At 37.8% G+C, this 27,958-nt stretch overlaps 1 protein-coding gene across 1 annotated transcript; it reads right to left on the reverse strand.

Moving 5' to 3' along the window:
• On the reverse strand, nucleotides 1-27,902 carry LOC117994630 (uncharacterized). The gene is made up of 5 exons (XM_034982579.2): nucleotides 27,842-27,902; nucleotides 15,771-15,878; nucleotides 11,935-12,057; nucleotides 10,704-10,814; nucleotides 1-490 (listed from the first exon to the last, which is right to left on the reverse strand). The coding sequence occupies exons 2-5, from the start codon at nucleotides 15,855-15,857 to the stop codon at nucleotides 398-400; spliced, it is 414 nt and encodes a 137-aa protein (XP_034838470.1). The 5' UTR covers nucleotides 15,858-15,878; nucleotides 27,842-27,902; the 3' UTR covers nucleotides 1-397.
• Nucleotides 27,903-27,958: the final 56 nt, after the last annotated feature.

The following is a 27,958-nucleotide window of genomic DNA, read 5'->3' on the forward strand; positions in this document are numbered from 1 at the left end:
TACGCTAAGTCACTGTCAAAATATTTTTTATAGCAATCTGTGGCAATATAGATTTGCTGTTTCAAAAAATCAGGCGTCAAAAAATACCAGTACCCTTATTAGTTACCTATAAATCTGAAAGTGTGTTTGTTTGATTGTTTATTGGTTTGTTGGTCTGTTGGTTTGTCCTTCAATCACGTCGCAACGGTGCAACGGATTGACGTGCTTTTTTGCATGGGTATAGATGGCCTGGAGGGTGACATAGCTGACTGACTTTTTCTGAATCCTCAATTCTGATTTCGTCTTATTTTTTATCGCATATCTTATAGAATATTTCTAGGCAGACTTTGTAGGCCCTGCAAATGTTATACTTATATGACACCTAAGTTAGTTTAAACCAAAAAAAATAGTAATAATTCTACTTCTTTTTCCCAACAATGTAGTTGCCAGCCTCGTCTTTATACAGGTCTTCGTTGATGCCGTAGTATGATCGAGACTTGGGGCAGTCCACCTGGAGAGAGAAATAAAATAATTTCAGACAATATCAATCAATCAATCAGCCTGTTTGCGTCCACTGCTAGACATAGGCCTTCAAAAGAGCACGCCACAACATCCGGTCCTCCGCCTTCCTCATCCACTCACTTCCCGCTACCTTCTTAAGGTCGTCAGTCCAGCGGGTTGGAGGTCGTCCCACACTGCGCTTGCCGATACGCGGTCTCCACTCCAGAACACGTCTGCCCCATCGGCCATCGGTTCTGCGGCAGACGTGACATGCTGTAAGGGTGGTAAATTGGACGGAATAGAAATATACCCGGATACGGAATAATCTACCACCTTACAAAGATTAGAGGAAAAAAAAATAATTTTAATTTACTTTACTTGATCTATCTACCTAGTAAAGAATAGAAGCTAGCCGTCGACTCCCTTGTAATGCATATGAGGTGTTATAAATGAAATTTGCTAGATGTTAGGCAAAATTGTTTTTAATGTAACTTTTACCGGGGTCGCTTAATACAGAATGATGGCTAATAATGCTTAGTTATTCTAGCTTAATGCCAAGACTTAATTTAGATACATTAGAATGACTTAGGTAGATAGTACATAAGATCTATGTTTTAAATTTAAGATGCCATTGGCATGGAATAGACAATGACACAGTAAAATTCATAAAATTGTTTCAAAATAAAAGCTCAGTAGTAAAGACAGGGTTCTTACTGTACACATACACTAAGAAGGTTCACTAAACTGTTGCAGGATACAAACATTTGCTTACTTGTAGGTGCGAAGACTGCAAGGTAGCTGGACGGCATCGGCCAAGATCCAAAACTCAATTTATTTGATTCTTCACAACCGAAATGTTTCATTACAAAGATTTTCACCAAGTCTTATCCATAGAAATTAAGTTGCCAACGTGAATGTGCAAAAGAAATAAATACGAAAACGGAAAACTAAACGTAAAACGTAAACGTAAACCCTATTGAACTCCTGGCCACCAATGGTTTTCAGAAGTCCACCCACAACCCATTATCCTCATTTATTTGGGAAGTTAAAATAACTGGAACATAACTGATGAAACATTGAAAATACGTTAGGATGACTAAAATTTATGACTATTGTATTTTTCCAGGCGAAGCCATGGGCGAAAAGAAGTGAGATTTTCCTGGAACGAAAAAATTCGTCTTCACATGTTGACTCCAGGAAAATTCTAAATCTCAGCAATCGGTGTTGCCAGACGCAACCCGAGTGTGGCCGCTCAGTTAGTTTGATCATAAAGCCAATTCATTTTTGAATATTTGCGGAACCTAAGGATATATTATAAGAACCGTTTTGTTAATGACTTAACAATAAACAAATGATATTATGGTTTTATTTAATTATTTTGTTTTATTTTTACGACAATTGACAACGAAGCAAACGCCATCTATTGTGGCTCGAATGAACTCTGAACATCGACCCACGCGTAGTTCTGCACCTTGATGCTAGGTGGCACCAACATACTTTGAACAAAATAGATTTTAATTAAAAGCGAAACGCTAATTAGTAGTTCAAAATTTACAACGTCACAATACTTCCCCTCCTACGAAAAGGTTCAACAGGTTGAACCACGCTGCCCTCAGCGTCATCCAACAACTACTAACAATTTGCCTGAAACAAACAAACAAAAAAAAACACAGAAGTTACGCGTGAACGCACATCTACTACTAACAAGGAAAATTGTCTAACAAAATAAATATACTGAAAACAGTGTAAGGTTTTATACATTATACTTAACTACACAACCCTAACTTCTAAAAAGAATATATACAAAAAAACTTCATGGTGTCTAAGACACTTGAGTGGAAACATCTTGGCATCATTCTTCAGCTGACTGATAGAATGCGTCTAGGCCTACGGTGGTTCACTCTTTTAAACTACCATCTTAATATTTGTTACTCAACAAATACGGAAAAACTGGTTGTGAACGGGTCCATCTGATATGGCAACCGTTCTCTATCCCATTCGGAAAAATAAAACCGAATCAAAATCGGAATATGAGAAAAAAAAACGAAATAACTCTCCTAGAAAATAGATCTCGGAACAGAATCGGAAAAATAACAGAAATGATCCATTATCTAGAAGGAAAACGAAAACAAAACACAAAACCCCCCCTTTTCGTTATCCCCAAAGTACGATATTTGCATTTTTACTTTCTCAACCGGTTGGTCTACCACAAGCATTCCAATCATCACATATTCATCCCTACATACATCCACTACATTCCTCCTCAACTGAACCATGGTAATGTAACTGTTAACTCAGAACATCACTACACTCATACAAATTCCTAATTGAATATTGATAACTTAAATATTCAAACAGTTTAGACCAAACTAAGTAATGGCAACTATCTACTTCTTAATATCCTTAATATGCCAAGTGCCTATTGGGTGGTTGTCAGCTACTCTAACTAGTTCGTAAACCAAAGGTGACAAAACCTTGACAACCCTGCACTTTTCATACTTAGGTGCCAGCTTAGCTGCGAAAAAATTTGTAGCGTCGCTTTGTGGATAGGTCTTTTTCCACACTATATCCCCAACAGAATAGCTTGCAGACCTACGCCTTAAGTTGTAATGCGTTGCATACTCTGCATGAGCCTGAAACAAATTTCTCCTAACCTGACCAAATATGTCCTCCAAAGTTCCAAACTTTCCTGCGTATTCCTCCCTTGGAATTCCGGCCTCGTACTCCTTATCCGTGTCCTTATAGAAGGAACCATTTAAAACCGGTTCTCTAGCGTGGACAAGGAAGAACGGGGAGAATCCAGTGGATTCATTAACCGCACTGTTTATGGCGAACTGGACCTTGTACAGGTTTTCGTCCCAGGACCTGTGGTTATCTTTCACAAAAGCGGCTACAGCAGTCATAACAACCTTATTGTACCTCTCAACAAGGTTAACTTGCGGAGTGTACAGTGGTGTGTAGTGTAATTTCGGAATATTATAACGCTTAATGAGATTACGGAATTCAGATCCTGTAAATTGGGACCCATTGTCCACAATCACAGTCTCTGGAACACTATGGTTCAAAAATACAAAATTCTCTAGCGCTTTAACAACAGCGGCACCTGTGGCACGCCGTAACGGAAACAACATTGTATATTTCGAAAAACAACACGTCACCACAAAAAGAAATGTAAATCCTGATTTAGACCTAGGCAAAGGTCCGACTAAATCAGCCGAAATGACCTGAAAAGGTCTCTCGCAGACTTTAGGCTTCCCTAGCAGACCTGGAGTGGCTGATGTCGTGTGTTTATACGCAGAGCAAGTATCACAATTCTTAACGTACTCAACCACGTCCTTATACATACCACGCCAAAAATATCTGAGGGATAATCTGCGATGAGTTTTGAACACACCAAAATGACCTGCAGTTGCATCTGCATGGTTTTGTTGCATAATTCTAAGGATGTCGTTCTTGTGGACTACCTCTTTCCAGTCGAACTCACTGAGAAGCTGGTATTTACATTTACTGTAACGATATAGTTTATCGTTCAAAATACTAAAATTCGGAAAATTTGCTGGATTGATTTTACAGCCATTAAATGTTTTGTCATACCAGTCATCTACCAAAACTTGTTGACTAGAGTTATCATTACGATCACCAACTACATCTACGTGTATGAGTCTCGACAAGGTATCCGGAACTACATTATCACAACCCTTCCTATGTTCGATAACAAAATTATACTGTGATAATCTACAACCCCATCTGGCGAGTCGTCCTGAGGGATTTTCTAAATTTAAGAACCACTTTAGGGATGCATGGTCTGTGATAATTGTGACTGGCTTGGAACCAAAATAAGCCTGAAATTTCTCCACTGCAAAAATCACAGCTAGAGCCTCGCGTTCCGTCGCGCTGTAATTCCTTTCGTTTTTATTTAGGCTCCTACTGACATACGCAATGGGATGATCGCAACCATCGGTTTCTTGCGTTAGCATACCGCCAACACCATATGCAGAAGCATCACAATGTATTTTGAATGGTTTTTCAAAATTCGGTACCGCAAGAACAGGTGCGGTTACCAACGCATTCTTCAATGTATTAAATGCTACCTCTGCCTGTTCGCTCCACTCAAATTTAGGTGCGTTCTTTCCTTTACTCGTTAGTCTATTGAGTGGTGCAGCGATGGTTGAAAAATTCCTAATAAAGCGCCTGTACCAAGAACAAGTGCCTAGGAAAATCTTTACCTCCTGTGCAGTTTTTGGGGTCGGAAAGTTCAAAACTGCGGCAACTTTTCCAGGATCTGTGCGTAAACCAAATTCATCCACTATATACCCTAAATATTTCAAAGAGTTTCGAAAAAAATTACATTTATCAAAATTTATGGATAGTTGAGCCATTTTTAGTTTATCCAGAACTCTGTTTAATAAAATTAAATGGGTTTCAAAATCAGCAGAACAAATAACAATATCATCTATATAACAAAATACTATTCCATTTTCAATATCACTACAAAAATTTTGATTAAATAACTGGTCCATTAACCTCTGCTGTCGTGCTGGTGCACCGCATAGGCCAAACGGCATGACTTTAAATTTGAATAACCCTCTACCAGGAACTGTAAAACTGGTTTTTTCCTGAGAGTCGTTAGCTAACGGAATTTGCCAGAAACTTGAACTTAAATCAATCGATGATAAAAACCCTGCCTCTTTCAAGCTATCTAGAATTTGTGGAATGTACGGTATTGAGTATGAATCCCCCTTTGTCACTGAATTTAATTTCCTGCAATCTAGGCAAAATCTCCAGTCTCCATTTGCCTTTTTCACTAAAATTGCTGGGTTATTCCAAGGGCTTTCACTCGGAGTAACTACGTCCATTTCCAGCATCCTATCTAACTCTTTACTTAAAGCTTCCTTCTTTTCGGGAGAAAGTGGATATTGTTTTATTTTTATTGGCAAGGCATCACCGGTGTCAATAACATGTTCAATTAATTTTGTTCTACCCAATCCAATTTTCTCTGAAGAAATATTTAAAAATTTATTTACTACAGATTGGGCTAATTCTTTCTGTTGAGATGATAAGTTTTCAAAAGAAGTGATGGTATGAATTTGTTCATTATCAATCGCACAAATATTGTAAAATTGAGAAGGTGCCTTAATTAATTCTAAATTATCAAAAATGCCAGGGGCTAACTGAAATGTTTTCCAAAAGTCACAGCCAAAAATAACATCCGCTATTATAGAGGGTACTACAAAAAATTTTATTATGTGAGTTACGGAATTATAAGTAATCGGAATAAACATATAACCCATGCAATCAAGTTTGTCTCCATTTGCCACTGAAAATGTGGTATCAATACTGCTATGCAGTTTATAACCGAATTTCAAAAAAACCTTGTGCGCCTGGTTACCCAAAATTGACGCGCAAGCACCGGAATCTAGTAAACCTGTAATCTCAAAACCGTCAACAAAAACCTTTAAATGTGGCCTAAAGTCTCGTTTATCCACTGAATACAGAACTGTGTCAGGTAAAAGGGATGTTTTGTTGTTAATGACCAAGTTCTTTACTTGTGTCTCTGCACAGTTCTTACTAATTAGTTTTTTGAATTTTTGTCCGGAGCGGGTTTACTAATCGCCTTTTTACTACAACTTGGACATGTCTTTACTGTAAAGTTCTGACGTCCACACGAAAAACATCTAATAAATTTCGGAACTGTCCTGCAAAATTTAAAGGAATGGTTACCCTTGCCGCACTTGTAACATAGTTGTTTATTTGTTTTCGAAAAATCAGTGCCTTTACTTGTATCAACCTTAGGTGCAGGTGTGACTGAAAGTGTGTTTATCTGTTTTGTCACTTGTTTGTAAGCAAACTCTGAACTTAAAGTTGCCTTACTGTTAGTAGGCTCAGAAAATAAGGCGGAACGCTGCCTCGCAGCCTCTAGTTTGCGACACTTTTCCTTCAACATTGCGACAGACTTAATGTCAACAAGAGCTAATTGTTCTGAGTAAAAAGGGCGAATATTATGTAATAAAATTTGTAACTTTTGTTCTTCGGAAAGTGGTGTTGACAACCTTGAAAACATGCCAAACATTACAGCGAAATAGATAGACACAGGTTCTTCAGAGCCTTGTGTTCTTGCTCGAATTTCACCTAGCAACCTGTAGTCATAATCTACTGCATCAAATTCCTCTAAAAATAAAGTTTTCAATTCTGACCAAGACGAAACTTGACATTTGTTGCCTCTGTACCATAACAATGCTCGGCCTGTAAAAAGATGAAATGCAGAAACAAATAATTTTCCATCTGAAACGCCATAAGATCTTTTATATTCCTCAACGCGTTCGATGAAACTGCGCGGATCACCCTGTCCGTTGAAATTTAACTTCCACTTGGCAACATTTTTATCACCAGTGCAGTCAACGGCGGTACTCTCGGAATCCAGTGATTCGTCGTGAGACGACTCATTGTCAGCATCTAATCTGGAAATCAAACTCTGCAACTTTGTATGTAATTCACTCTTCCTACTTATTAAGCTGAGTTCGGAACACTGTATTCTCAAAATTCTAAAGTACAAATGTGAAGCTAAAGCTTTAGACCTACAGAGGGCATGTCTATCTTTAGTGTCAGAACACTTTTTTAATAAATCTTCTAAGTCTTGAAGTTTTTTAGTAATAACCCCTAACTCACTTTCAGAAGAGAAATCCGTCTCTAAAATTGATTCAGAAGGAATTTCCTGAATTAATTGTTTTAACTGTTTCTTTAAACCTAGCACTGTAGGTGCTGGAGTTTCGGAACGAATGGATACCTCATAACACAATTCGTCCTTCAAAAGTGAATGAAACTGGGCAAAAGTCTGTTCCATTGTGTTAAGTCAAAACACATTTAACAAAATATCGAGCTTGTGTAACTGTCTATGTTTAGCCTTATACAAATTGGTTAAACACAAACACAAAAGAAGTTATTTAAACTATTAAATATACACAAGCAAAATACACAACAAAAACAATATTCTTAAGTCTATCCTAACCTATTTTATCAATTATGTTCCTATTCCAAAATATTGTTAATAATACAAGCACATATTATTACTATAGTAAACAAAATATAACAAAATAAAACTTCCCAAAATTGAATAAATGATTGTAAGGTGCAGTATCACCTTTATGAGTACACAGTGTGTTACAACCTTTACAATTACAAAAGTAAACAGGCAACAAAGTTGCAATGAACTCTGACTAGCATATTATCTTTCAAAAAAAACAAAGAGATTGTGCAATGGTTTGATGACTGTTACTTTACACCTTTAACACATAACCTAAAATACAACAAAATCTGTTTGTAAATGTCACTTTAAACTACCAGCATTCACTTAAACTTAACATGTTTTGTGTGTGATGTAGCTTTTATCATAACCTTAACACAGCTCTAAACAAAATTTCAACAAAATAATGAAGTATCAAGTCACTGAAAAAAAAATTGTTCATAACTTCATACTTGAACTTAATGTAATCTCTGAATATAGTTTATATATTTAGTTTCACAAGTTGTAACTCTTAGTATTTATAAATGTATGTGTGTAACTAGTTAACGGCACATAGCGTTTCAAAACTTTAATTATACTAAGTTACCGGAAATTTCAAACATAAGATGTACTTACTATTGAAAGCAATACCCAACAACAACTCAGTTAAGCAATGTTTATTACTAAACTGAAGGCAAACATTCACTTATACACCTCCAAGGTAAGTCAAATAACATAATTGAACGGCATAAGCACCATTTATAATGTGTTAATTAAATAAGAAAAAAAAACCAATGTTGGACTATACTCAGAAAATTACTTAAACTATCAAACAAAATTTCTAACTATTAGTTATTATTTAGTTAGTTACCCATAAAAAAAAACAGCTTAGTGCTCTTTGCAATGTGTCACTACTTAGAAAATTGTACAATCAGCGGAGTACATTTCATAAAATTCACAAAATTTCTCAAAATATACTGAAATAACTATATAAAAAAAACGTTCGGGCGCCATTTGTAAGGGTGGTAAATTGGACGGAATAGAAATATACCCGGATACGGAATAATCTACCACCTTACAAAGATTAGAGGAAAAAAAAATAATTTTAATTTACTTTACTTGATCTATCTACCTAGTAAAGAATAGAAGCTAGCCGTCGACTCCCTTGTAATGCATATGAGGTGTTATAAATGAAATTTGCTAGATGTTAGGCAAAATTGTTTTTAATGTAACTTTTACCGGGGTCGCTTAATACAGAATGATGGCTAATAATGCTTAGTTATTCTAGCTTAATGCCAAGACTTAATTTAGATACATTAGAATGACTTAGGTAGATAGTACATAAGATCTATGTTTTAAATTTAAGATGCCATTGGCATGGAATAGACAATGACACAGTAAAATTCATAAAATTGTTTCAAAATAAAAGCTCAGTAGTAAAGACAGGGTTCTTACTGTACACATACACTAAGAGGTTCACTAAACTGTTGCAGGATACAAACATTTGCTTACTTGTAGGTGCGAAGACTGCAAGGTAGCTGGACGGCATCGGCCAAGATCCAAAACTCAATTTATTTGATTCTTCACAACCGAAATGTTTCATTACAAAGATTTTCACCAAGTCTTATCCATAGAAATTAAGTTGCCAACGTGAATGTGCAAAAGAAATAAATACGAAAACGGAAAACTAAACGTAAAACGTAAACGTAAACCCTATTGAACTCCTGGCCACCAATGGTTTTCAGAAGTCCACCCACAACCCATTATCCTCATTTATTTGGGAAGTTAAAATAACTGGAACATAACTGATGAAACATTGAAAATACGTTAGGATGACTAAAATTTATGACTATTGTATTTTTCCAGGCGAAGCCATGGGCGAAAAGAAGTGAGATTTTCCTGGAACGAAAAAAATTCGTCTTCACATGTTGACTCCAGGAAAATTCTAAATCTCAGCAATCGGTGTTGCCAGACGCAACCCGAGTGTGGCCGCTCAGTTAGTTTGATCATAAAGCCAATTCATTTTTGAATATTTGCGGAACCTAAGGATATATTATAAGAACCGTTTTGTTAATGACTTAACAATAAACAAATGATATTATGGTTTTATTTAATTATTTTGTTTTATTTTTACGACAATTGACAACGAAGCAAACGCCATCTATTGTGGCTCGAATGAACTCTGAACATCGACCCACGCGTAGTTCTGCACCTTGATGCTAGGTGGCACCAACATACTTTGAACAAAATAGATTTTAATTAAAAGCGAAACGCTAATTAGTAGTTCAAAATTTACAACGTCACAATGCCCACTGCCACTTCAGCTGGCTAATTCGTTGGGCTATGTCAGTCACTCTGGTTCTCCTACGGATTTCCTCGTTACGGATTTTTGAACTTTGAACTTGTGGACAATATCAAACTCAAAACAAATTATTTCATACAGCTATAGATCTGAAAAGCTTTGATAGTGGTTAGGACGTCCGCCTTCTAATCGGAGGTCGGGGGTTCGATCCCGGGGACGCACCTCTAACTGTTCGGAGTTATGTGCGTTTTTATTAATTAAATTTCACTTGGTTTAACGGTGAAGAAAAACATCGTGAGGAAACCTGTATGCCTGAGAGTTCTCCATAATGTTCTCAAAGGTGTGTGAAGTCTATCAATCCGCACATGGCATGGCAGCAGGACTATGGCTAAAACCCTTCTCACTCTGTGAGGAGACCCGTGCTCTGTAGTGAGTCGGTGATGGGTTGATCATGATGATGATAGATCTGAAGACCACAGTCTTCGAACAGTGCGTGTTGCCAGTGATGACATATGGTTCCGAGACATGGTCGCTAACTATGGGCCTCATAAGAAAGCTCAGAGTCACTCAGCGGGCGATGGAGAGAGCTATGTGCGGAGTTTCTCTACGTGAGCAATGAGGAAATGAGATCTATGGCCAAAACCTTTCTCACTCTGAAGTCTGAGAGGAGAATCATGCTCTGGTAGTGAGCCGGCGATAGGTTGATCATTTAGAGCCTCAATAGCTCAACGGGTAAAGGAGTGGACTGAAAACCGAAAGGTCGACGGTTCAAACCCCGCCCGTTGCACTATTGTCGTACCTACTCCTAGCACAAGCTTGACGCTTAGTTGGAGAGGAAAGGGGAATATTAGTCATTTAACATGGCTAATATTCTATAAAAAAAATGCTGATGACTGTAACATTAATGTAAATTTTATTTACCGCATAGAACCAATCGCAGACGCGCGTCATCTGGTTGAAAACAGTCCCTGGAGTGCAGATGAAGGAGTATTGAATGTTCCCACCGAGGCCGGGTACGCACCAGTGCCATACCTGGAAAAAAAAGGATTCAATCTTCATTAGGACCTATTACGTACGGTCGCTCAGAGTCACTCAGCGGGCGATGGAGAGAGCTATGTGCGGAGTTTCTCTATGTGATCAAATCAGAAATGAGGAGATCCGTAGAAGAACTAGAGTAACCGACATAGCTCAACGAGTTGCGAAGCTGAAGTGGCAATGGGCAGGGCACATAGTTCGTACTTGATAGACATTGGGGTCTCAAGGTGGTGGAATGGCGACCTCGCACCGGAAGACGCAGCGTTGGTAGACCCCCCCACTAGGTGGACGGATGACATCAGACGAGTCGCAGGGAGCCGCTGGATCCAGGTGGCGCAAGACCGTGGCGTGTGGAAGTCCCTACAAGAGACCTATGTCCAGCAGTGGACGTCTATTGGTTGATGATGATGATGACGTACGGTCGACTACACGCTCGGCAACTCAGTCGACGTTAAACGTGAGAATCTGTACTTAATTGGGTATTGGACTCCAATTTTTTTATTACTTTATTATAAACTAGGATAAAAATAATGACGAAATCTGAAAAAACTAATTAAATCTAAATATATTAAAGGAAAAGGTGACTGACTGACTGATCTATCTTGCTGGTTCTTCTCGGTAGGAACGGCATTCCGAACCAGTGGTAAATTAAACCTGACTATTCATAAGCACTTTTAAAAAGTTTACATGAATAAAAAAACATTCTATTCTATTCTATCAACGCACAGCTCAAACTACTGGACGGATCGGGCTGAAATTTAGCATGCAACTATTATGACGTAGGCATCCGATAAGAAAGGATTTTTTAAAATTCAACTCCCAAGGGGGTGAAATAGGGGTTTGAAATTTGTGAAATCTCATTCTAAAGGTCGATGTACATTACTTTCGGTCGCCTACCGGCAAAGCCGTGCCGCCAAGCGATTTAGCGTTCCGGTACGATGCCGTGTAGAAACCAAAGGGGTATGGGTTTAATAAAAACTGTCATACCCCTTCCAGGTTAGCCCGCTATCATCTTAGACTGCATCATCACTTACCACCAGGTGAGATTGCAGTCAAGGGCTAACTTGTATCTGAATAAAAAAAAAAAAGTACTGTATGACGCTGAGTAAGTTGTTACCTGACAGCTGGTCTCCGGGTCCGCATAGTAGCCAGGTATCTTGTCGTCACACGTGAAGGTCAGACCCTTCGGAACCTCCTCGTACGCAGGATAGTCCTGCCCTGGTATATAACCGTCCAAGGACTGAAAAAAATAGGGTTTTTTAGTTCAGTGTTTCCTGTCAATTATAATCCGTAGGGCGATTGTCTAAAACCTGCATCAATCATTATTACAATCTCAATAGTTCTGATTGGCTGAATTGGTGCGATTCTTGTTGCAACAATGCATTGTGGCCAATAGTGAGCGAGCATTAACCAATCAGAGATGATTGCGATCGTGACATTGTAGCTGTCAAACAACCGCGGTAGGGGTGCTGGTAGGGCGATTGTCTAAAACCTGCATCAATCATTATTACAATCTCAATAGTTCTGATTGGCTGAATTTGTGCGATTCTTGTTGCAACAATGCATTGTGGCCAATAGTGAGCGAGCATTAACCAATCAGAGACGATTGCGATCGTGACATTGTAGCTGTCAAACAACCGCGGTAGGGGTGCTGGTAGGGCGATTGTCTAAAACCTGCATCAATCATTATTACAATCTCAATAGTTCTGATTGGCTGAATTTGTGCGATTCTTGTTGCAACAATGCATTGTGGCCAATAGTGAGCGAGCATTAACCAATCAGAGACGATTGCGATCGTGACATTGTAGCTGTCAAACAACCGCGGTAGGGGTGCTGGTAGGGCGATTGTCTAAAACCTGCATCAATCATTATTACAATCTCAATAGTTCTGATTGGCTGAATTTGTGCGATTCTTGTTGCAACAATGCATTGTGGCCAATAGTGAGCGAGCATTAACCAATCAGAGACGATTGCGATCGTGACATTGTAGCTGTCAAACAACCGCGGTAGGGGTGCTGGTAGGGCGATTGTCTAAAACCTGCATCAATCATTATTACAATCTCAATAGTTCTGATTGGCTGAATTTGTGCGATTCTTGTTGCAACAATGCATTGTGGCCAATAGTGAGCGAGCATTAACCAATCAGAGACGATTGCGATCGTGACATTGTAGCTGTCAAACAACCGCGGTAGGGCCACCGGGTATCTTTAAAACAAGAGTGAATAAGCACCTTCTAGGCAAACGCGTCCCATCTTAGGCCATATCATCACTTTCCATCAGGTGTGATCGTGGTCAAGCGTGCGCCTATAACGAATAAAAAAAATCTCAATTCTCATCCCATCATCGCGCTGCCCCGCGCGGTGCGTGTATCTCACATGCTAAACGTTGCTTGTTTGTCTATAGATTTGTCTGTTTTGGCGGACCATAGCGAACTAGCTGACCGGCCCCGGCGTCGCTCGGGTGGAATTTCGAAAATTGGAGTGGGGGTAGAATTTTTAAAAACGTGAAAAGGTCATCATTATCATCAACTCATCACTACAGAGCATAGGTCTCCTCTCAGAGTGAGAAGGGTTTTGGCCATTAGTATACCAAGCTGGCCATGTGCGGATTGGCAGACTTCACACACCTTTGAGAACATCATGGAGAACTCTCAGACATGCAGGTTTACTCACGATGTTTTCCTTCACCGTTAAAGCAAGTGATATTTAATTAATTAAAACGCACATAACTCCGAAAAGTTAGAGGTGCGTGCCCGGGATCGAACTCCCGACCTCCGATTAGAAGGCGGACGTCTCAACCACTAGACTATCACAGCTTGGGTGAAAAGGTACCTACAGTGCGACAAGGCCCTCTTGGCACTTGAATGACATTGACTGGGGGGCGCTGTTGGAGAACAAACAAGAACAAAGGGGACACTTGACGACAACGTTAGTTCCCATTTTCGCCACGCGCCAAGATAGCCTTGTCGCACTGTACGTATATTTTTCTTTTGTGACCGACAACCCAAATACCAATTTTCATGCAAATAACTTGAAAAATGACGAACTTTCAGACAAATTTTCATCCCCTATTTAACCCACTTAGGGGTGGAATTTCGAAAAATCCTTTCTTAGTGGACACCTACTCTTTACAAAGAACACACCCTCAAAATTGCATGTCTCTCGGACCAGCGGTTTAGGCTGTGCGTTGATATATAAGTCATTCAGTCAGTCAGTTAGAGCTTTGAATCTAAATATATAAAAAAAAAAGATTCTGACGAATTGAGAACCTCCTCCTTTTTTTGAAGTCGGTTAAAAAGGAAAAGGTGACTGACTGACTGACTGATCTATCAACGCACAGCTCAAAATACTGGACGGATCGGGCTGAAATCCGCTAAGAAAGGATTTTTGAAAATTCAACTCCCAAGGGCGTGAAATAGGGGTTTGAAATTTGTGTAGTTCACGCGGACGAAGTCGAAAGCATAAGTTAGTTCATAATAAAATCTATATAATTGTCTACTAGTAAATAATCCCATTAATCCCATTTTTAATGTTTATTGAAGATACGTGAATTACTTAGATAATTATTTTTAGATTCAAATTAAACACTACCTAATTCTATATCGATGTTAAATCCATTAAAATGCCATTTATTACCATTTATATTCACTTTGATCTTAGTTATTTATGTCAATAGGTAATTGTTTCCTAATTGATTATCTATATATATAAAATTCAAAGTCCTGACTGACTGACTGACTGACTGACATATATATCAACGCACAGCCTAAACCACTGGTCCTAGAGACATGAAATTTTGAGGGTGTGTTCTTTGTAAAGAGTAGGTATCCACTAAGAAAGGATTTTTCGAAATTCCACCCCTAAGTGGGTTAAATAGGGGATAAAAGTCTGTATGAAAGTCCGTCATTTTTCAAGTTATTGGCATGAAAATTGGTATTTGGGTTTTCAGTCACAAATAAAGAAATACGTGTTCCAGGATTTTAAGGCATGATTTTTGTAGTTAATTTATGTTTAACATAATATTTGTGTTGGATCAACAAATACATATATTTCTATTCTATTCTATTCTAAAAAAAGCTTTTAAAATAAATAACTTTCTGAGTAAAGAATAATTAAAAATAAGTACTTACTTAGTCAAGTATTTTTTTTCTTTTAACGACTTAACACTAGATATTAAAGTAATTAAAAAGGAATTATAAATGTTATTATCTTTTTGAAAGGGATTTAATAGACTAGTACGCAATTATTGTCTTTGTTATTTATTTCTTGTTAAATGTAAGTATCTGTGAACATAGTTTTTTAATCTGTCAACTTTGTTGAACTATAGTTAATGCCCGACATGCGTTGCAATGCGAATGCTATGTCAGAAACCTACCCGCAAGTCTCAACAACAACTGTATAACAGACAGACAATATATTTTTGGCTAGAATTCCATTTTTAGTGAGTACTTACGCCATAAGGCCGCCGATACACCTGTAAGTTATACTTACTCCAGAAACGAAAAGGCGGAACCCACGGCGCGGAAGTCTGACTCGCACTTGGCCGGTTTTTATTTTATTTACTACTTCGTCCGCGTGGATTTTGGTTTTTTAAAAATCCCGTGGGAACTCTGATTTTCCGGGATAAAAAGGAGGTTTTTATCTATACCTACCTATGCAAAAAATCAGGTCAATCCGTTGCACCGCTGCGACGTAATTGAAGGACAAACCAACAAACAAACACACTTTCGCATTTAGTAGTGATGGCATCACGTTTGTACTAGATAGCTGAGTAAGTGCGCGACAGATCGAGATGGCAATCGGGGTGAGGACGCCCCGCATACCCACATAGCCCCCGGCCTAACCCGGTGCGGACGAACGCGGGTGACGTGCGGGTGTGCATTGCGTCCCCCACCTCATACCCCGATTGCCATCTCTACCTGTCGCGAACCATACCTATTATATGAATACTTACAGCTGCAGACAGGTCAATGAGGTACAGCAGTACAGCTATAACGCCTACGGAACCCAGCTGTAGCCCGCATATCCGATTAACCGACATCTCTGCTACTATTTTCTGGTTCTGTAATAAAAATGGATAAAATCATCTAAATGTGTGAAAAAGTGACTCACTTCCTGACTACTGACTGACTGACTGATTTATCAACGCACAGCTCAAACTACTGGACGGTTTGGGCTGAAATTTGGTATGCAGATAGCTATTATGACGTAGGCATCCGCTAAGTAATACTTTTTGAAAATTCAACCCCTAAGGGGGTGAAATAGGGATTTGAAATTTGTGTAGTCCACGCGGACGAAGTCGCGAGCATAAGCTAGTCATCAAATTATAAATGAGCAGATCCTATAAGGTTCCCAGAAGTACCTACGGATCTTTCTCATTTCTGATTTGATCACGTGGAGAAACTCTAAGCACGGCTCTCTCCATAAGGGTAAAACAAATCATCATCATCATCATCACGATCAACCCATCACCGGCTCACTACAGAGCACGAGTCTCCTCTCAGAGTGAGAAGGGTTTTGGCCATAGTCTACCACGCTGGCCAAGTGCGGATTGGCAGACTTCACACACCTTTGAGAACATTATGGAGAACTCTTCGGCATGCAGGTTTCCTCACGATGTTTTCCTTCACCGTTATAGCAAGTGATATTTTAATTACTTAAAAGCGCACATAACTCCGAAAAGTTAGAGGCCCGGGATCGAACCCAGACCTCCGATTGGAAGGCGGACGTCCTAACCACTAGGCTACCACAGCTTGTAAAACAAATACAATGAACTAAAAGCTTAATTTGCTATAATCTGCTGAAATAGGTCGAATCTGTATGATGCAACGCAGCATGCGAAATGTACCGGCCGCCCTCCCAATCACCAACCGCCCGCCTTCTGGGAGGGCGGGCGGTGCATTTCGCATGATGTATTTTGCACCATACAGATTCGACCTATTTCAGCGGATTATAGCAAATGAAGCTTTTGGTTTATTGTATATCATGGACTTCCGCAAAGTAACGCCTGCTTCTATACAACAGGTAAAACAAATGACTAAATTCAACAATGTTACACCACATTTGATTATGGTATAATTATCAATTCTTATGGCAAACAAATGCGGTTGATAATAGACACACAAAAACACGCACAACTCGCAAGGAGAGCTGGAAGTGAGAAAAACGCATTCTTGAGCAATGGTTTCCTCAGGCGTGGGAATACGTGTTGGAGACTAATTTATATACTAAGCTGCCCCGACGAACTTCTTACCGCCTAACAGTCGATTCTTTTTAACCGATTTCAAAAAAAGGAGGAGGTTCTCAATTCGTCGGTATGTTTTTTTTTTTTTTTTTTTGTTATGTATGTTCCCCGATTACTCGAAGACGCCTGGACCGATTTTGAAAATTCTTTTTTTGTTTGAAAGGGTATACTTCAAAGTTGGTCCCATTTAAATTTGGTGAAGATCTGATGAACTAACGTAATTCTACTTTTTAATTCAATTAATGTAATTCACTTATACTTTTGTTTTCTAGGTTCTTATAATTTATATTAATACGTTTTTGTTTTGTATAATAACTAACACAATAACACGTAAGTACTTTATTTGGTGTTCGATTTTTAACAAATTTTTAGTTCTATGTTCTTTTATTATAGTATAGGTATTGTTTAATAGTGTGTCCGTTGCTAACTTCGTACACGTCCATTACTAATAACTGCATTTGTACACACTTTTGGAGACTGACTAGTTTTATTCATGGCTTGTATTACTTTATCAATTATTGTCATAATCTGTTTTGTGTGTCCAATAAATAAAAATAAAAAATAAAATGAACATCTTCGAAGATAGATACTGGAACTCCTCAACGGATAAGAGTAAATTGCTCGCGATCAGTGTAATAGCTTAGTAAACAGTAGATTTTTAACCAGTCATAGCATAATTCCATGGGACCACTAAAAATTGTGAAATAAAATTTTTTTACAAAAAAAATAAAAAACGACTTCGATACACAAACACTAAAAATTGAAAAATAATTTAATTTATTACCGAATATATTATGTATACAATAGTTAATATAGTTCCATAATAATATTTTTGGGGTCGGTGCCAATGAGGTGCCATTGTGGAGTCTCATAAAAATATGAAGTCTAGACGATTCGCGCAGCTAAAGCTAATTGGCACCGGCACCAAAAAGTATTATTATGGAACTACATTAACTCTTGTATACATAATATATTCGGTAATAAATTAAATTATTTTTCAATTTTTAGTGTTTGTGTATCGAAGTCGGTTTTTATTTTTTTTGGAAAAAAATTTCAGGCAAATTTTTAATTTTTTCTCTCCGTAAGAACCATCCTCGTACTTCAAGGAATATTATAAAAAAAGAATTAGCGAAATCGGTTTAGCTGTTCTCGAGATTTGGGATCAGCAACACATTAAGGTTCCGTACCTCAAAAGGAAAAACGGAACCCTTATAGGATCACTTTGTTGTCTGTCTGTCTGTCGGTATATCAAGAAACCTACAGGGTACTTCCCGTTGACCTAGAATCATGAAATTTGGCAGGTAGGTAGGCCTTATAGCAGACATTAGGCGAAAAATCTGAAAACCGTGAATTTGTGGTTACATCACACAAAAAAAAATTAAATTGCGGTCATGAATTATTAAACTAGTATTTTAATTTTCGAAGTAATATAATTATATCAAGTGGGGTATCATATGAAAGGTCTTCACCTGTACATTCTAAAACAGATTTTTATTTATTTTTATACATCATAGTTTTTGAATTATCGTGCAAAATGTCGAAAAAATACGACTGTCGTACGGAACCCTCATTGCGCGAGCCTGACTCGCACTTGGCCGGTTATAGTCCTTGCCTGCAATCTCACCTGGTGGTAAGTGATGATGCAGTCTAAGATGGAAGCGGGCTAACCTGGAAGGGGTATGGCAGTTTGTATTAAGCTCTTTGGTTTCTACACGGCATTGTACCGGAACGCTAAGCGGCGGCACGGCTTTGCCGGTAGGGTGGTAACTAGCCACGGCAGAAGCCTCTTGATTTATATTTCACGCGTAGTCAAAAGATTGACCATAAAAATATGTTGTAAGGGCGTGCAACCACCGTGGGAGAGCGATGATATCTTACCATCTCAAGACAATTCTATTTACTGACCCGCTTCTTATGGTAATTAGATTAAAATTGTTCTGTGGTTTTTTTCCACGTTGTGCATAATTAACATGTAATTAAAGTGATTGTTAGTATTTGCACATTGATTTTTTCTAGTTGAGCTGATGTGGAGTCATTTTTAGGGTTCCGTACCTCAAAAGGAAAATGGAACCCTTATAGGATCACTTATGCGCAATATTTCACTTTTTTTTTTAGCTAGCCTTATCTAATTACTATATAAATCATGACCGCGTGGAATGGTGCCAAGAATACTGGCTGCATTTCCGCGCTGGACAGCCAGGCTGATCCGTTGCGCAAAAAATGAGCCAGCCTTTCTGTCACCAGATCACTTTGTTGTTTGTCAGTCTGTCTGTCAAGAAACATACAGGGTACGTCCCGTTGACCTAGAATCATGGGCAGGTACATAGGTAGGTATTATAGCAGACATTAGGAGAAAAATCTGAAAACTGAATTTGTGGTTACATCACACAAAAAAAATTAAATTGTGGTCATGAACTAATAATTAGTATTTTCAATTTTCGAAGTAAGATAACTATATCAAGTGGGGTATCATATGAAAGGTCTTCACCTGTACATTCTAAAACAGATTTTTATTTATTTTTATGCACAATAGTTTTTGATTAATCGTGCAAAATGTCGAATGAATACGACTGTAGTACGGAACCCTCGGTGCACGAGTCTGCCTCGCACTTGGCCGGTTTTTCACATTGGCAAACCGTCATAGGTTCCTCTGATTTGCATTCACACAAAGTTGTTGAAGTTTTTAGGAACATCTTACAAAATATGTAACTTCAAGTTTCGAACTATGTAATTTATTATTCATTGTCAATCAATTGACAGATTGTCCCACAATTTTGCATAATAATCGATATAATTACATACATACACTAATTACTGTATTACAATTGTAATATAGCTGTAATCACCCTTTGTTCTATGATTGTTGTTTAGTTGACAAGTTTTTTTTTGTGTATGACACATGTGTTTTATTCAACTTTATCTATCAGTATCTATATAAAATTTAAAGTCTTGACTGACTGACTGACTGACTTATATATCAACCCACAGCCTAACTGGTCCTGGAGACATGACATTTGGTGGGTGCATCTGCATGCCAAAGGAGATTGCCCATTTTCTTAGGAGCTTTGGGCCCCCCCTAATATAATTGTTATGTCACCATGGTTTTAATTTTATTGTGTAGACAAATAATTACCTTTTTATATTCTGCAAACGATTTTTATTTATTCACCCTGGTTATAAAGAAATCTTATTTTTTATGTTGCTGATATTAAGGTTATATTTAATTAATACTTCTTCAAAATAAATGGATGTTTACGGTTTTAACAGTAATTGTGGATATTTTCAATAATAGAGTGAAAGAAAAGTCGTAATAAAACATAATCGTAAAAAATAACACATCTATATATATAAAAGGAAAAGGTGACTGACTGACTGACTGACTGACTGAATGACTGACTGACTGACTGACTGATCTATCAACGCACAGCTCAAACTACTGGACGGATCGGGCTGAAATTTGGCATGCAGATAGCTATTATGACGTAGGCATCCGCTAAGAAAGGATTTTTGAAAATTCAACTCTTAAGGGGGTGAAATAGGGTTTTGAAATTTTGTAGTCCACGCGGATGAAGTCGCGAGCATAAGCTAGTTTTTGTATAATTTATGTTAAGTTTTGACACGACGCCACAAAAGAGGGCCCGTTCACGGGCGATTTCCTTTCAGCCCGATCCCTCCAGAAGTTTGTGCTGTGCGTTGCTAGATCAGTTTGTCAGTCAGTATTTCCTCTTATAGGTAGGTATATACTTATATAGATTTTCATTAGATATTAATGCATTCGACCTCTTTAATCAATAAGTAGTGAATTGAGTAATAATTCGGAATGCAGTTGCTATACTGAGAAGAGCCAACATGATTTGGATATATAAAGTGTCATGCCTTTCCATTTAAGACTGCGCCAACACTATCGAGGTCAAGCAAAACTTTAGGTATTGACAGAGTGAACCAGAGTGAGGAAGCTCTCGGTTTAATCCAGAATCGACGATATGTCAAATATACCTAATATTAAGTTTTTTTTTTTTTTTTTTTTAAAGAATATTAGTCATGTTAAATGACTAATATTCCCCTTTCCTCTCCAACTAAGCGTCAGGCTTGTGCTAGGAGTAGGTACGACAATAGTGCAACGGGCGGGGTTTGAACCGTCGACTTTTCGGTTTTCAGTCCACTCCTTTACCGGTTGAGCTATTGAGGCTCAAAGTAGTATACTGAATACAGAATTGCAAAGGTCATACCTATATAAAATGCAACCTAATTTTACCAGGTCACCAAATTCAATAATGATTTTAATCTGACCTTTAGCCATCAAGGGCAAAATAGTTTGAATTTAGGTTAGACTTTCCGGTCTTTATAAAAAATTGTATTGTATGAAAAATAATTAAGTACGGTTTATTATTGTTGTTAGATCTAAATATATAAAAGGAAAAGGTGACTGACTGACTGATCTACCAACGCACAGCTCAAACTACTGCATGGATCGGGCTGAAATTTTGTATGCAGATAGCTATTATGACGTAGGCATCCGCTAAGAAAGTATTTTTGAAAATTCAACCTCTAAAGGTGAGAAAGGGGTGTTTGAAATTTGTGTAGTCCACGCGAACAAAATCGCGACCATAAGCTAGTATAAAATACTAGCTTATGCTCGCGACTTCGTCCGCGTGGACTACAAAATTTCAAACCCCTATTTCACCCCCTTAGGAGTTGAATTTTCAAAAATCCTTTCTTAGCGGATGCCTACGTCATAATAGCTATCTGCATGCCAAATTTCAGCCAGATCCGTCCAGGAGTTTGAGCTGTGCGTTGATAGATCAGTCAGTCAGTCAGTCAGTCAGTCACCTTTTCCTTTTATATATTTAGATTAGATATTTTTAAACTTAGCTTACCTAGTACAGCTAGAGTCCAACTAAAATCAAGTTAAATTGCTCAGTTTCTAACTTAGGAAAGCTTATAACTAAACACAATTAGTTGTAATCACTTATTTCGCAAAAACTTGACACTTAAAATAAAAATGGCCGCCAATTTAAGGCAACGTCGTGAGAAGAGGATTTACGAAACGTTAGAAGGCCTTATTGTAATAAACATTATATATTAGTCAAGAGTTTTGAATTGTTTAAACTTTACCCCATCCAGGTTAGATAACGTTGTTTTGAATTTTGGCCACGTCTCTGTCAGCTACACTCATCTCGGCTCTGGAGGATACCGGGCCTTATCCATAATCCATAATGGGTAATACCTACTTAAAACATTACTAGCGTATGCTCGCAACTTCGTCCGCGTGGACTACACAAACTTCAAACCCCTAGTTTACCCCTTTAGGGAATGAGTTTTCAAAAAAGAGTGAGAAGGGTTTTGGTCATAGTCCAACATGCTGGCCAAGTGCGGATTAACAGACTTCACACACCTTTATTAACATTAGGGAGAACTTTCAGGCATGTAGGTTTCCTTACGATGTTTTCCTTTACCGTTAAAATGCTTAAAATTTAATTGCTTAAAACGCACATAACTCTGAAAAGTTAGAGGTGTGTGCCCGGAATCGAACCTAACTCCTAACCACTAGGCTATCACAGCTTCTAGAAACAGGAAATACTTAGTCGAAATTTTTATTTCATAAGTAACTGTAATGCCTAGGCGTTCAATCGTTAAATACTTAATAATTGCAATGCACGATTCGCATGCAAAACTACTTTCATTATTTATTTTGCATACGTGCAAATTACGATAAAAGGTAACTGACTGACTGATCTCACTACTATCAACGCACAGCTCAAACTACTGGACGGATCGGGCTGAAATTTAGTATGTAGATAGCTATTATGATGTAGGCATCCGCTAAGAAAGTATTTTTGAAAATTCAATCCCTAAAGGGGTAACATAGGGGCTTGAAATTTGTGTAGTCCACGCGGATGAAGTCGCGAGCATAAGCTAGTTATATTTAAAAACGAAAAGGAGACTGACTGACTGATTTATCAACGCACAGCTCAAACCACTGGATGGGCGGACTGTTTGGCATGCAGATAGCTATTATGACGTAGACATCTGCTAAAAAAGAATTTTTGAAAATTCAACCCCTAAGGGGGTAAAATAGGGGTTTGAAATTTGTGTAGTCCACGTGTAAAAATAAAATAAGTAGGTAGGTACCAGTGGCGTGCACAGGAGTTCAAGCCAGGGTATGCATTTAGGTATGAACTTATTTTACGGCAGGTTATAATGAATTAGCTATAGCTGCGCGAATCGTCTAGACTTTTTGTAAAAAAAATTTATTTCACAATTTTTAGTGGCCCCATGGAATTATGCTATGACTGGTTAAAAATCTACTGTTTACTAAGCTATTATTACACTGATCGCGAGCAATTTACTCTTATCCGTTGAGGAGTTCCAGTATCTATCTTCGAAGATGTTCATCAGATCTTCACCAAATTTAAATGGGACCAACTTTGAAGTATAGGGTATACTCAAACAAAAAAAGAATTTTAAAAATCGGTCCAGGCGTCTTCAAGTAATCGGGGAACACACAAAAAAAAAAATGCCGACGAATTGAGAACCTCCTCCTTTTTTTGAAGTCGGTTAAAAATAAGCATTGACTTATTACAATGAGGGTAAGCAGTGTGTTTATGCCTCTATGAGCTGCACGCCACTGGTAGGTACATGCGTTTCTGTTTCTTCGTGGGTAAAAATTTTATGCGGTTAACTCCTATATAGGAAACTGCTGTTCTAAATGAGGTTTAACTATTGATATCAACCACAGTGTCTTACATATGTATCCATTATGTATTATGTAATAGAATAATTATGTCAGTATGTCCTAAAGACATTATGAAATTACTAGCTGACCCGCCCCGGCTTCGCTCGGGTGGAATTTAGAAAATCGGTGTAGGGGTAGAGTTTTAAAAACCTTGAAATAGGTAGGTATTTTTCCTACCTACGTATTTTCCTTTGGTAACCGAAAACCCGAAAAGGGGGAGGCCTTTGCCCGCGTTTGGGATGCCCTCTGAATTATTAGAGCTAGATATACCTTATAAGCAATATTGACCAAAAAACAAAAAAAAAAAAATTGAGGTAAGCTTATTTATTTTATTATTTATTTAACCGAAAACCCAAATATCTTATGGAAATAACTTGAAAAATGACGGACTTTCATACAAGCTTTCATCCTCTATTTAACACCCTTGGGAGTAGGGAATTTTCAAAAATCGTGAAACATGTATTCTTATTCTTAACCGAAAGCCTAAATACCAATTTTCATCGATGTTACTTTAAAAATGACAGACTTTTATACAAACTTCCATTCCCTATTTACCCCCCTTAGGGGTGGATTTTCGAAAAATCCTTTCTTAGTGGATAGCTACCTATTCTTAACAAAGAACACACCCTCCAAATTTCATGTGTTTAGGACCAGCGGTTTAGGCTGTGCGTTGATATATATAAGTCAGTCAATCAGTCAGTCCGTCAGGATTTTGAACTTTATATAGTCTTATTAAAAATGGCTAATATTCTTTAAAAAAATTTATTAAGATTGCGTATCTTCAGAGAAAAAAGAACCCGCTATAGGATCACTTCGTGGTGTGTCTGTCTGGCTATCTGTCGTGTCTGTCAAATATCAAAGCCTATAGGGTACCCCCTTGACCTAGAGTCATGAACGGCAGGTAGCAGGTCTTATAGCACAAGTAAAGTGAAAAATCCGAAAACGTGTCACATCACAAAAAAATTAAAAAGTGTTACTTCTTGTACAACGGTACGGAACCCTTCGTGTGCGATCCGACTTGCACTTGTCCGGTTTTTTAATTACGACTTATTTTATAAAATTAGTTTTTAGGGTTCCGTACCTCAGAAGGAAAAACGGAACCCTTATAGGATCACTTTGTTGTCTGTCTGTCTGTCGGTCTGTCAAGAAACCTACAGGGTACTTCCCGTTGACCTAGAATCATGAAACTTGGCAGGTAGGTAGATCTTATAGCTGACATTTGAGGAAAAATCTGAAAACCGTGAATTTGTGGTTACATCACACAAAAATAATTAAATTGTGAACATTGTCATGAACAAATAATTATTATTTTCACTTTTCTAAGTAAGATAACTATATCGAGTGGGGTATCATATGAAAGGTCTTCACCTGTACATTCTAAAACAGATTTTTATCTTCTAAATATATAAAAGGAAAAGGTGACTGACTGACTGACTGACTGACTGACTGACTGACTGACTGACTGACTGACTGACTGACTGACTGACTGACTGACTGATCTATCAACGCACAGCTCAAACTACTGGGCGGATCGGGCTGAAATTTGGCATGCAGATAGCTATTATGACGTAGGCGTCCGCTAAGAAAGGATTTTGGAAAATTCAACCCCTAAGGGGGTGAAATAGTGGTTTGAAATTTGTGTAGTCCACGCGGACGAAGTCGCGAGCATAAGCTAGTTTATTTATATGCATCATAGTTTTTGAATTATCGTGCAAAATGTCGAAAAAAATACGACTGTAGCACGGAACCCTCGTTTCGCGAGCCTGACTCGCACTTGGCCGGTTTTTTTATATTTTTAAATTAGTTATACATGTGATGATAATATATGAGTGTCATTTAGTTATTAGCTAAATTAAGTAGTAATGTACTGGTAAAAGTCAGTAATGAGGAAACATCAAAGGAAGTCTTTCGCACGCCATTGCATGATTGCATGTGATATGTGTGTATGTAATTGCTATTACATATAGCTACTGAACTAAGATCGATTTTCATTACAATGAGAAAGACTGCCAAAAGTTTATTTTGACGCTACCAAAAGTTTTTTTTAATTAATTACTAGCTGATGCCCGCGACTTCGTACGTGTGGATTTAGGTTTTTAAAAATTCCGTGGTAACTTATTGATTTTTTTATTTTTTATTAATAGAGATAGCGAGCAAACGAGCAGGCGGATCACCTGGTGTTAAGTGATTACCGCCGCCCATGAACATTTGCAGCACCAGAGGAACCGCCGATGCGTTGCCGGCCTTTAAGGGATCTGTTGGTCCGCCCCTTGAATAACCCCATGTTGTAATGTAGTGAGAACACCGCCGATGGGAGTTGGTTCCACAGTTAGCATGTGCGTGGAAAGAAGGATTTTCCGGGATATAAAGTAGCCTATGTCCCTTTTTCAGGTCTTAAACTATACCCATGCAAAAAATCACATCGATCCGTTGCGACGTGATTGAAGGACAAACCAACAAACAAACACACTATTACATTTATTATTATTATTATTAAGTATTATTTATTTATTTATTATTTAATTAGAACGGCCATAAAGCCCAATTACACTAATTAAACTACGAGTACAAACTAACATAAACATACTTACAAAAATTGTTAAAATTATAAATTTTAAAAAGCAAAATTATAAATTTTCACAAAAGTGCAAGATCTGACCCATTGTCAGCAAATATGTATTTATAATAGGGATAGTGATAGGCGCACGCTAGACCACGATTCACATCTGATGGGAAGTGATGATGTGGCCTAAGATGGGACGCATTTGAGGTTCCTATTCGCTGTTGTTTTAAAGATACCCGGATTATACTTAACTAGCTGATTTAGGTTTTTAAAAATCCCGTATAGCCTATGTCACTCAGGAATAATGTAGCTTTCTACTGGTGAAAGAATTTTTAAAATCGGTTCAGTAGTTCCAAAGATTACCCCCTACAAACAAACTTAACGACATTACCTCTTTATATAATAGACATAGAAGATATAGATTGGCAGGAAACACTGATCTCGTAAACTATTTTGGACTTTCCTTTACACAATTTTAAAAAATCTATTAAGAGTATGCTCCTGAAAAAAGCATATTACACAATTGAAGATTATCTAAATGATAAAAGAGCGTGGATTTGACCTGCAGCTCGTTCCAGCAACGCACAGGACTGCAGATTATTTTTCTTATACATGCCATAATATTGTATATCAAATCTTTGAAAAGAGCAACCGCCGAGTTTCTTTCTGGTTCTTCTCGGTAGGAAAGGCATTCCGAACCAGTGGTAGATGCTGTTGACGATTCAAATATACTCGACTTTTACGAATACTCGTAAAAGTTTAATTGAATAAGAAATATTTTAATTTTAATTTTACGTTTTATTTTGATCTCGGAAGAGTATTCCAAACCGGAATAGTTATATTCATCATCATCATGATCAACCAATCGCCGGTCTAAATACTGAGTACGGGTCTTCTCGCAGAAAGGGAAGAGTCCACCACGCTGACCAAGTGCGGATTCGCAGACTTCACACACTTTTGGGAGCATTATGGAGAACTTTTGGGCATGCGGGTTTTCTCACGATGTTTTCCTTGACATAGTATAGTAGGTAGGTAGGGAAAATCGGAAAACCGCGAACTTGAAAAAAATTAAAATGTGTTATTTCTTGTACGATGGCACGGAACCCTTCGTGCGTAAGTCCGACTCGCACTTGACCGTTTTTTTTTCATTTTTTAAATATTATATTATAGAAATTTATGAGCATCGAGAGATGATAAATAATTTGATTTTAGCTTTTCATCATCATCATTATCAACAGATCGACGTCCACTGCTGGGCATAGCTCTCTTGTAGGGACTTCCACACCCTCGGCTTTTAGTTTTTATTTAAAAAATAATTGTTTTCTGATTTATTTTTTAAAAAGTTCACCACCACTCCCAAAAAGTTTTCAAAACACAAAAACTATTTTAAATTAAAATTATTAATCGGCATTTTTCCTATTATTATACTAAAATAAAAATTAATTCTATGTTAAAGAAATTAAAATATTTTAATCTACATACCCGTGTCACAGACAAAAACAAATTAATTTAAAAAAAACGCGCGCGCACTGCTCTGTTAAATGTATGAGACTAAAGTTGAAATGAATACCGCCTAAGGTTTTATATGAAGCGATTTGA

Source organism: Maniola hyperantus, chromosome 27, assembly GCF_902806685.2.
Source record: "Maniola hyperantus chromosome 27, iAphHyp1.2, whole genome shotgun sequence".
NCBI classification, from domain to species: domain Eukaryota; kingdom Metazoa; phylum Arthropoda; class Insecta; order Lepidoptera; family Nymphalidae; genus Maniola; species Maniola hyperantus.

Bases quoted from the DNA above. Each gene is read 5' to 3' on its own strand.
- LOC117994630 (XM_034982579.2), bottom strand. From the start codon at position 15,857: ATGTCGGTTAATCGGATATGCGGGCTACAGCTGGGTTCCGTAGGCGTT. The intron at 10,815-11,934 runs GTAACAACTTAC...TTTTTTTTCCAG, and splicing joins ACCCGGAGACCAGCTGTCAG to GTATGGCACTGGTGCGTACC. The intron at 491-10,703 runs GTAAATAAAATT...TTCTCTCTCCAG, and splicing joins TCTGCGATTGGTTCTATGCG to GTGGACTGCCCCAAGTCTCG.